The sequence below is a fragment of the Cottoperca gobio genome, chromosome 17 (assembly GCF_900634415.1).
Source record: "Cottoperca gobio chromosome 17, fCotGob3.1, whole genome shotgun sequence".
NCBI classification, from domain to species: domain Eukaryota; kingdom Metazoa; phylum Chordata; class Actinopteri; order Perciformes; family Bovichtidae; genus Cottoperca; species Cottoperca gobio.
The window spans coordinates 20,523,402-20,535,014 of record NC_041371.1 but is presented as its reverse complement, the minus strand read 5'-3'; the positions used below and the strand labels follow the sequence as shown (position 1 = coordinate 20,535,014).

General features: G+C 40.4%; 1 protein-coding gene across 3 annotated transcripts; it reads right to left on the bottom strand.

The window, feature by feature from the left end:
* Positions 1-1,412: 1,412 nt before the first annotated feature.
* LOC115022715 (nuclear autoantigenic sperm protein-like) lies at positions 1,413-10,153 on the bottom strand. 3 transcript variants are annotated; one of them, XM_029453791.1, is made up of 14 exons: positions 10,028-10,153; positions 9,823-9,933; positions 9,020-9,100; positions 8,740-8,882; positions 8,379-8,621; positions 8,191-8,282; positions 8,028-8,104; positions 7,847-7,920; positions 7,007-7,195; positions 6,731-6,897; positions 5,859-5,930; positions 5,589-5,681; positions 1,696-1,880; positions 1,413-1,607 (listed from the first exon to the last, which is right to left on the bottom strand). In XM_029453791.1, the coding sequence occupies exons 2-14, from the start codon at positions 9,921-9,923 to the stop codon at positions 1,601-1,603; spliced, it is 1,524 nt and encodes a 507-aa protein (XP_029309651.1). In that variant the 5' UTR covers positions 9,924-9,933; positions 10,028-10,153; the 3' UTR covers positions 1,413-1,600. The 3 variants fall into 3 exon arrangements, with proteins under 3 accessions (XP_029309651.1, XP_029309653.1, XP_029309652.1); XM_029453793.1 differs by having other exon boundaries at positions 1,696-1,817; XM_029453792.1 differs by having other exon boundaries at positions 8,191-8,279.
* Positions 10,154-11,613: the final 1,460 nt, after the last annotated feature.

Sequence of the window (11,613 nt, the reverse complement as noted above, 5' to 3'; positions counted from 1 at the left end):
TTGTAGCTCTATTGAAAGAATATATTACGTTATTTTTCTTACTGCTGGACCATTATGTTAAAGCTACATGTAAAACACTTCTGTGGTCTTCCGTTGATACTGCAGCAAGAACACGCTTCACTTTCAACTTGAACTAACTCTGAAACTGCACCGAGCCCTCATCTGTTTATGCGTGAATTAATAACGTGTTCATCCTCAATCTAGAAAAAAGTGGAAGTGCATCTTAAAGTCCGACAAATAGACTTTAAGCGAAAGTTTGATATTTCTTCAAATCCATGTCATCGCAGGCAGAGCACAGGTGTAATCAATAACCGTGATCACAAAAGACCGCTTCCACTTACAGGTAGGTGACACTGCTGCAATTATATCTTAAATGTTTCCAACAATTTTCAAACCGAGAAAAAAAAGGTAACGTTACATTTGGTCGCAATTTTATTTTAAAGTGTTTTTACCGGTTTTGGAGGAGCCCAGTGTAAAAACCTGAACGGATGAATCCTAACCGGGAGAGAGTGACTGCAAAGGTCTCAAACTCTTCTGTCCTCGTGACGGAGACTCCTGGTGGCAGAACATGGTGTGCATTAAGTGTTAGTTTCAAGCTGCTTCACTGAGTCATGGGGAAGTCACCACTGCTTTCCTTCTGTATCAAGTCAACATTATTTCCATCCATCGTCTACCGCTTATCCGGGGTCGAGTCGCGGGGGCAGCAGCTCCAGTAAGGAACCCCAATCTTCCCTTCTCCGGGCCACATCCTCCAGCTCCGACTGGGGGATCCTGAGGCGTTCCCAGTGAGGAGATATAATCTCTCCACCGAGTCCTGGGTCTTCCCCGGGGTCTCCTCCCAGCTGGACGTGCCTGGAACACCTCCCTAGGGAGGCGCCCAGGTGGCATCCTTACTAGATGAACCACCTCAACTGGCTCCTTTCAACTCCGAGTCTCTCCCGGATGGCTGAGCTTCTCACCCTATCTCTAAGGGAGACGCCACCCATCTGAGAGAACCCATTTCGGCCGCTTGTACCCGCGATCTCGTTCTATATCAACATTATTTAACAAATCTAAAGTATGAACCTGTGACATCACAAGTAATCAGCTTTATAAATATCTAATGCAAAACACATTTCAATTAACTGATAGACAATGAGATTCTAGTCTACTTTAAACAGAAGCACTTTCATTAATATTTAAGGTGAAGCAAGCATGTTGAAAATAAAGGCATGTATGGTTGATATAGTTTGGGCATTATTTCATTTGTAACACAAAGGAACAAGTTAATAGTTTGGGCCGTTCCTTCTTCACATGACAGTGTTATTCGTGTACATCTACTCGTATCCTCAGTGTAAAAGGCCTTAATATAGAAGATGTTCTTGCGGCTACTGAGCAACTCATCCAGAAAGAAAAGACTTATCCGTTTGAAACAAGGTTTATCAAATAATATTCTTTATTGTACTTCATAGGTTACATGTGAATAAACACTGACATCACAACAGACATAGAAAAAGATGCACATATTTACAGCAGCAAACAAGTGTAGTGCCAGCAAGAGCTCGGCGTGTTGGTGAAGGTCTTCTTGGGTGGATTCAAAAAACCTGGAGGATGTCCAGCTTCACTTCCTGGAAGAAAAGACGAGTTGGAGTTAGAATCAAACAGGCCTGTACACTAAATCCTTATTAGGCCATCACAGCTAACACTGCCTCTTACCTCTTGACGTCCGTACTCTTAGTGTCACCGTTGGCTTTGTGAACGAGTTTAGTCGGACTATCATTCTGCTTCACCTTCTTAATCACGCCCTCCTCCTTCACTGGACTCTCCTCTGGTTTCCTCTGAAATAGATCGGCTCGTTCAAATGAGACAATACGGTCCATTATAGCCCTCTGAAAGAAATGCTGTCACACATATCCATATGGCGGAAACTTATACGAAAAATAGCTCACAACTTGTCAGAGTCCAAATACGTCCGACTTTAACAGATCGGAAAAGTGAACGTATACAGATACGCATGTCTAACCTATTGATAGAGTATCACTTACTTATACAAAATGTATCAGACGAATACCCAACGAATGCAACAATATGGCGAATACAAAATATTGGCAACACGCTGGTATACGTAGATATAAGAGAAGGTATAAGTAGTATTCATTAAGAGCTCACTGTGTTACGCTGGTGTACGTTGATATAAGGTAAGGTATAAGTAGTATTCATTAAGAGCTCACTGTGTTACGCTGGTGTACGTTGATATAAGGTAAGGTATAAGTAGTGTTCATTAAGAGCTCACTGTGTTACGCTGGTGTACGTTGATATAAGGTAAGGTATAAGTAGTATTCGTTAAGAACTCACTGTGTTACGCTGGTGTACGTTGATATAAGGTAAGGTATAAGTAGTATTTGTTAAGAGCTCACTGTGTTACGCTGGTGTACGTTGATATAAGGTAAGGTATAAGTAGTATTCATTAAGAACTCACTGTGTTACGCTGGTGTACGTTGATATAAGGTAAGGTATAAGTAGTATTCATTAAGAGCTCACTGTGTTACGCTGGTGTACGTAGATATAAGGTAAGGTATAAGTAGTATTCATTAAGAGCTCACTGTGTTACGCTGGTGTACGTTGATATAAGGTAAGGTATAAGTAGTATTCATTAAGAGCTCACTGTGTTACGCTGGTGTACGTAGATATAAGGTAAGGTATAAGTAGTATTCGTTAAGAGCTCACTGTGTTACGCTGGTGTACGTTGATATAAGGTAAGGTATAAGTAGTATTCATTAAGAGCTCACTGTGTTACGCTGGTGTACGTTGATATAAGGTAAGGTATAAGTAGTATTCGTTAAGAGCTCACTGTGTTATGCTGGTGTACGTTGATATAAGGTAAGGTATAAGTAGTATTCGTTAAGAGCTCACTGTGTTACGCTGGTGTACGTTGATATAAGGTAAGGTATAAGTAGTATTCATTAAGAGCTCACTGTGTTACGCTGGTGTACGTTGATATAAGGTAAGGTATAAGTAGTATTCATTAAGAGCTCACTGTGTTACGCTGGTGTATGTTGATATAAGGTAAGGTATAAGTAGTATTCATTAAGAGCTCACTGTGTTACGCTGGTGTACGTTGATATAAGGTAAGGTATAAGTAGTATTCATTAAGAGCTCACTGTGTTACGCTGGTGTACTGTTGATATAAGGTAAGGTATAAGTAGTATTCATTAAGAGCTCACTGTGTTACGCTGGTGTACGTTGATATAAGGTAAGGTATAAGTAGTATTCATTAAGAGCTCACTGTGTTACGCTGGTGTACGTTGATATAAGGTAAGGTATAAGTAGTATTCATTAAGAGCTCACTGTGTTACGCTGGTGTACGTTGATATAAGGTAAGGTATAAGTAGTATTCATTAAGAGCTCACTGTGTTACGCTGGTGTACGTTGATATAAGGTAAGGTATAAGTAGTATTCATTAAGAGCTCACTGTGTTACGCTGGTGTATGTTGATATAAGGTAAGGTATAAGTAGTATTCATTAAGAGCTCACTGTGTTACGCTGGTGTACGTTGATATAAGGTAAGGTATAAGTAGTATTCATTAAGAGCTCACTGTGTTACGCTGGTGTGCGTTGATATAAGGTAAGGTATAAGTAGTATTCATTAAGAGCTCACTGTGTTACGCTGGTGTACGTTGATATAAGGTAAGGTATAAGTAGTATTCGTTAAGAGCTCACTGTGTTACGCTGGTGTACGTTGATATAAGGTAAGGTATAAGTAGTATTCGTTAAGAACTCACTGTGTTACGCTGGTGTACGTTGATATAAGGTAAGGTATAAGTAGTATTCGTTAAGAACTCACTGTGTTACGCTGGTGTACGTAGATATAAGGTAAGGTATAAGTAGTATTCGTTAAGAACTCACTGTGTTACGCTGGTGTACGTTGATATAAGGTAAGGTATAAGTAGTATTCATTAAGAGCTCACTGTGTTACGCTGGTGTACGTTGATATAAGGTAAGGTATAAGTAGTATTCGTTAAGAGCTCACTGTGTTACGCTGGTGTACGTTGATATAAGGTAAGGTATAAGTAGTATTCATTAAGAGCTCACTGTGTTACGCTGGTGTACGTTGATATAAGGTAAGGTATAAGTAGTATTCATTAAGAACTCACTGTGTTACGCTGGTGTACGTTGATATAAGGTAAGGTATAAGTAGTATTCGTTAAGAGCTCACTGTGTTACGCTGGTGTACGTTGATATAAGGTAAGGTATAAGTAGTATTCATTAAGAACTCACTGTGTTACGCTGGTGTACGTTGATATAAGGTAAGGTATAAGTAGTATTCATTAAGAACTCACTGTGTTACGCTGGTGTACGTTGATATAAGGTAAAGGTATAAGTAGTATTCGTTAAGAGCTCACTGTGTTACGCTGGTGTACGTTGATATAAGGTAAGGTATAAGTAGTATTCGTTAAGAGCTCACTGTGTTACGCTGGTGTACGTTGATATAAGGTAAGGTATAAGTAGTATTCATTAAGAACTCACTGTGTTACGCTGGTGTACGTTGATATAAGGTAAGGTATAAGTAGTATTCGTTAAGAGCTCACTGTGTTACGCTGGTGTACGTTGATATAAGGTAAGGTATAAGTAGTATTCATTAAGAGCTCACTGTGTTACGCTGGTGTACGTTGATATAAGGTAAGGTATAAGTAGTATTCGTTAAGAGCTCACTGTGTTACGCTGGGGTGCGTTGTTGAACGCTGAGGACATGAAAAGGTTTCGAGCATGTTCCAAATTTTCGGAATGTACTCAACGTGTACTTCATAACCTATGCAGACGTTACACATAAGTTCAGGTACGTTAGACATACGTGAATACTTACTTATGTAAATACCTACGTGAATACGTTAGTATAGGCTATGTCGGCTGACGGTGAACCCTACAACCAACTTATTGATAACGAGTAGATAACCTATTCCTACCATATGTTAAGATGATGCCTGACGACGGAGTAACTTATTAAACGTGTTTCTACAGTACAGATAGCGTTCAGCATGTTAGCCGTTCTCCAGCATCAGCATGACGTGAACCAGATGGCACTTTTCCAGCTCCGTTGGCCAGACGCTCTGATACGTTTTAAATAAGTAAGTGATACGCTATCAATGTTTGACATACTTATAATAATGTGCTCATTATGTATACGTCACCTACAACACCGCTGTGGAAAAGTTTGGGGGGGGAAAAAAAAAAAAAAAGAGCGAGCGAGCGAGAGCGAGAGCGAGAGCGAGAGCGAGAGCGAGAGCGAGAGCGAGAGCGAGAGAGAGAGAGAGAGAGAGAGAGAGAGATTTTTAAATCGATAATTTCCCACGGCACACCTGACGATCTCTCACGGCGCACAGTGGTTGAAAATCACTGGGTTACTGCTTTAGTTCCCAGTCATAGCCATGGTGTCCAATGGCAAGGTAAAGCGTGAACATATTTTAAACACAATGTACACCTAAACTGCTGATTTTTCTTTCAGGTGGCTTAAATATATCTTTTGCTGCTCCCTCCGTTCACAGCAGTACACAACCCCACTTCAACACATGCAAACTATCCATTCAAAACCAAACTCCTAGCTGCCTCACCTTCTTCCTGACCAGGTGGGAGATGTCAGAGGCTGGAGCCGGGGAGGCGTGTCCGATGGTAGAGCTGGCTCCTTCGGTTGATGTGCCGTTAATCTGGGCAGATGGCAAACCACGACGCGTCAGTAACTCATCAAGAGGGAAACATTAAGCCAACCAAATCATTCCTGTGTGAGCAATGCAATAAGATACACACACACACACACACACACACACACGTTGTTTTGACTAATCATTTTAGTACTTACATAGATACTGGAACACGTAACTTACCTTTGAGCTGGAGGAGGAGTCCCCAGTCTGCACAGTGGTGCCAGGGAACGCAGAGGAAGTGGAGCCTCCGTCCTGACCGGCACATTACATTCAGTTAGAATCAAGCTCGTTTACAGTTCTTGTTGATTTACACCAGCAATAAGTTTCAAATGAGGTCAAAAGTGCATAGAGTAGAATCAATCATGTGGAAAACCCCAAGTGTCTCTCGTGAAATGTGAAGTCAATAGATTGATGCAGGAATGAGTCCTGAAACCCGGATCCCTCGTCTGGACTGAAAAAGCCTGAAAAAGCTCTGTGGTTCACACAAGCTTAAGAGATTTTTAGGTTTTGTTCTACGACATAAAATGAATCAGTAAATACTCCACTCATGGACTTAGAAGTTTTTCCGAACCTTAAATAAGGCAATTGCTAACAAGTGTGGAGGAAGGTGGTTCGATCCCCGGCCCCTGCAGACACGTCTGTGGGCAAGATACTGAACCCAAAATGCTCCTGATGGCGTAGACAACGGTGCATGAATGTTAATTGAATGCACGTGCGAGCGAATGCTGACTTGTTGTTGTAAAAGCCCTTCGAGTCACAAAGATGAGAAAAGCACTTTATAACTCCATGAAAGTCATGCAACTGTGGTGTAGTTTGTTTTATACTTCTTCTGTTTCAAAAGTCAAATGTATTGCCTCCCATATCTTTGCAGCCAAAGCATGTACGCTAATTTTAGCTAAATAATCCCACAATGCAACTTTGTACATTTGATAGGTGGGAACACTACATCCATCAGTGTCGATATGCAAACTGCAATGTCCAGAATATCAATGTACTCCTCACTGTGACATCACAAACATGCCTCCCTCTTATACATTTCACCCCCAACTCACCAGTGCCCCCTTCGCAGTCTCAGTGCTCGTCATTTTCAGACCCTCTGTGGAGTCCTCCACCTTCTCCTGGATCTCTGGCAGCAGAGCATTCAGCTCCTCAATCTCCTTCCTTTCATCCGACAGAGCCTCCGGGCCCTCGGCCTTATCCAGCAGCTGCTGGAGTTTGTCTGCCAGAGAAAGTGGGAATGTTAGCATACAGAAATAAAAAAACTTCAAAAAAAGGCTGAGGCCCTGATCGATTATCATGTTGCCACTTTGAAAACCAACCCCGCTTACCCAGCCTGCTCTTTATGACAGAGATGGAGCTCTTGAGCTCCTCGATGGCCTGGCTGTACTGCAGATCTAAGCTGTAGGTCAGACCGAGCTGGTAGTGAGTCTCAGCCAGCAGGCGGCTGTCTGAGTCCAGGTGCTTCACCTGCAGCTTCAGACACTCCTGGAAATCCTCCAACGCCTGAGTGTAATTTCCTGGAAGAGAAGCAGCAACATTCTCAACAAGGAAATAAAAGGACAGTGTCAATATTTGAGGCATGTCCCTTTTGAGTTACTGTACAATTCAAGAATTTAGGGCTCAAACTAAATTATTGATTTATCTGTCAATTATAATTTAGCCTATAAAAGTTCAGAAGGTAGCGAACGATCGTTAAAATTCTCCGTTTCCCAGACACCAGAAGATTTCTGCAAAAAGTGCAGTTCTGGAGTTTACAGTGAGTTACCAGAGAAAAAGCAGCAAACTCACACGACTTTAGGGCTTCAACTAACGATTATTTTCATAATTGATTTATATCGCGACTATATCCTCGCTTGATCATTGGTCTATAAAATGTCAAAATTGTCCCAGTTTCTCAAAGTCCAAAGTGAAGTCTTTAGAAACTAAACGGATCTCCATATCCGAGGCTGAAAATAGCATTTTATATGAATGGATAATAAAAATTACTTTACCGATTTCTCGATCAAAATAGTACACAGTAATTATTTTTCTGTCAATTGACTAATCGTAGCTCTACATGACTTTAATGATCATCACGCTGCCCTTCACCCCTCGGACATTTGAACTGTAGCCAGTCACAACAAACAAAGTGTGCATCAGTGAACTCTCATTGGGCAACTTGTTAGTACCTGATTCAGAAGAAACTTCACCCAGTTTCAAGTGAGTCTGTGCGGCCATGAGTTGGTCCTCTTTAGCCTCTTTCCTTGTTTGGAAAGAGAAAGAGAAAATCAGTGAACATGGGAGACGCAGCTCTGAGAGCATCAAACTCTTCTCAGTCGTGGCTCAGTACGCAGCAGAGGTTTGCGTTACCTTTTGTAAATGACTTTAGCTACTTCCAACATCTCCCAGGAGAGCTGCAGGTTCCCCACCTCCTCATCGTCACTGTCCTGAAACGCACACGTTTAAGATCCAATACTTAAATCACATGTTCAGCCGAGTCAGTCATGTACACTTGAGCAGATTGGTGAAGTACCTTCTCTGCAGCTGCATCTCCTTCACCCCCCTCTTCTGCATCGGCCTCCATTTCTGCATTGTCACCATCTTCCTCCTCCTCCTCCTCCTCTTCTGAAACAAATAGTGTTTAAATTTGGCAACATATTACAACCATCACAAAGCCATGTACAATCATGGTCTGTAGTTAAAGAAAGAAAAGTTAGTCACCTTCTGCGTCCTCTTTATCTGCTGATTTTTTCTCAGTTTCCATCTCGTCTTCACTTTTATCCGATTTGCTTCCTTTAACGTCGCCGTCCTTGTCCTCATCCTTCTGGTGCTTATCGCCAGCCTCAGCCTTTTCTATGTCATCCTTCTTCTCTTCGCTCTTGCCTTCAACCGTCTCGGTGTTTTCGTTTTTCTTCTCTGCCATGGCATCGTACACCTGAACCCGCAGCTCATCTCTGGTCTTCTCTGTTGAAGTTAGAGGACAGTTAGGACGAGCAGCGGAGAACAGCAACACTGGTCAAACGGCACAAAAAGCCCAAATAGAATGACGGAATTATTTTTTTACATTTCATTATCCCCTCACCATCAAGGTTTTCTGTGCAGTCAACTTTGGAGTAGTTAGGTTTTTTTTCTTCATCATCCTCATCATCCTCCTCCTCCTCCTCCTCCTCCTCCTCCTCCTCTGGTACTCCTTCCAGAGCATTACCAAGGACTGAGTTCTCCATCCTACAACAATAGTGTCAGTCAGGTCTGCATTTCCACACGTTTCTTAAATGCAAAATGACCAAATAACTATTCCTGCATATATTTAACACAGACTGATTTTCTTTTTGGAGTGGGTGCACTATTGTTTATGAGTTTACCGTGCCAAATCCAGCAGCGCTTTACCACACCAGAAGAACGCCTCTCCACACTCGTCTGCTGTGTCTCCATACTTTTTAGCTCTGAAATCAGAAGTCCTTTATTAGTCCCACAACGGGGAAATTTACCTTGTTACAGCAAAACAACAAGAGAGTAAAGTAGCGAGTAAACAATAATTAAATAGAGTAAAAGTAATACAAGTACAGAGTTGTTGATAAAAGTTGTAAAAGTGAATAATGCACATGTAGTTTATAAAGATGAATATTGCACATGGCAGTGATAATTGCACAACAGTGGTGGAAACAACGTGTAAACAAACAACCATGAAATAATGTTTCAGTTCAGAAAGTTCTGCAGTTACAGGCACTGCTGTAATAAAAACTATTGTAAGTTATAATATAAAGAAATCACATCCTTTTTAAATCCTCCACAGTGGTTGATTAGTAACATTCATATTACTTCGATATTTAGAAAATCCCCAACTGCCTACATTCGCATTATAAAAGACCTGCTAAACAGCTTCCTTGGTACTGTTTATCTGCACACCTGTGTGAACATCTTTGTGCCTCACACAGCATTATCTGGTGGCAAGCAGAATGTAATTCCATTTGACTCTTTATTGGATTAATAGTGGGGCTTGATATCATTTATGTTCCTCAGTGATCCTGTTCAGATTGATTTAAGCACATCACCGCACTTCTGACTTGTATCTGGTTTTCAGTTTAAACCTCGTTAGCTGCAGCTGTCAGACTTAAATATTGCGTTTGAAGCTGCAGCGGTTTCTTTTGTCTGATGGTTAACTCACAGCATGCCGCAGGCCTCCTGCAGGGCGCCCACTGCCTCCACCACCTTCCCCATCACCAGGTGCTTCTTGCCTGTGCCGATTAGTTTGTTGGCCTCCTCCATGTTAGCTAAACTGGAATAATAAAAAAGACGACTTATTAACTGGACTTCACAACCCAAGCGCTAACATTTATGTGTGAAAAACAGTCTTGTATTAAATTACATACCTTGTCCGAGAAATAACGACCGAAACGTTAAGAGCAGTGCCTGTTGGTTTGTGTCCCTTCTGCCGCTCATATCAGACTGCTCCGTTGTTTCAATTTAGCGCGAAATATTACTTCCCTTTCCGGTCCATTTCCGTGTCCGGAAGCCAGCGCGGGAGAATTCTTAAAGGCACAGTGAGCAAACTACACCAGGATTATTTTTTACTTTTATTAAACATATTTAATAACAAACAGTTATTATCATTGTTAAATATTTCTAACAATAATTCCAAGCAGCCTACTTAAAAAAGGAAAAGATAAATAGTAAAATGAATTAAACAAATTATTATTATTATTATTATTATTATTATTATTATTATTATTATTATTATTATTATTATTATTATTATTATTATTATTATTATTATTATTGGGGGGTTTAATCAATATACAATACAAGTAATTCACAGAGTCTTAAGCCACTCGTCTTTTTCACTTTTTCAAGAATGGAAGATTTTTCTAGTCAGCTTTAAAAGGCCACAAAACCTTTTTTTTAAATCTACATTTGTGCAGACTACATCAAATTGACTGAAAGTGCTACTGCTACTACTGCTATTACAATGGCTTCTTCCTAATCTATACTTACTGTAATCACCAATAAATCCACCTAAAACTATTTAAGAGAGACATTGTGAATTATAGTTTCTGTTACGAATGTCCAGTAACTGATGTGCATTTACAATTTACACAAACAAAAGAAGCTAGGTGGGCAGGTGAAAAAAGCCTTGTGACTTATAGGAGGAATCTAAAAAAAGCAAAAGCAAACATACATTCTAAAAGCAAACATAAAATAGATAAAAGAATGTAGTGAGAGTATATGCGTGTGCGTCTGCAAATGTGTGTGTGTGTGTGTGTGTGTGTGTGTGTGTGTGTGTGTGTGTGTGTGTGTGTGTGTGTGTGTGTGTGCATGTGCGTGTGTGCGAGGTGGACTGAAGTGCAATTTGACTATAACTGTTCCAGAGCGGTGCCCCATTATACAATTTGGCATGTCTAGTATTATAGTTATGTACACCACAGTTTGGCTGGGAAAATACTTTACAAGTAGAAGCGAAGGAGACTGCTTTTAAAAAATATATATGTTTTATGTTAAACATTGATAGAATATTGAGCTATTTGAAGAGAAGGGCTGAGTGTTCTGCCCTGCTGCTAAATGAGGCAATTCTGCAAAACCTTTTTTGTAAAATATTAAGATTACAAAGGTGAGTGGCATAAGTCGCTCCCACAAGGCTATTGCAGTATATGAGGTTAGTATAAATTAAGCTATAATAAAGAGTTGTATTCACTTTTAACAAACCATCTTTGCCAATAATGCCAATATATTTAAATATTTTATTGCCAACAAACCGAAACTAACTCTTCCAGCTTAGAGTTTCATCAATTGGGACTCCAAGGAAACTAATGGATAAGACCTGGATAATTGGGAGTTTTCCCAAGGAGAGACAAGAGTTAGATTTCCTTTTCTTTGTTTGTTTTTTGATCAAATTTGAAGGATAATTGAGAGATAAATAAAATGCATTGGAACCATTTGGATATTCACAATTAACTTTCAT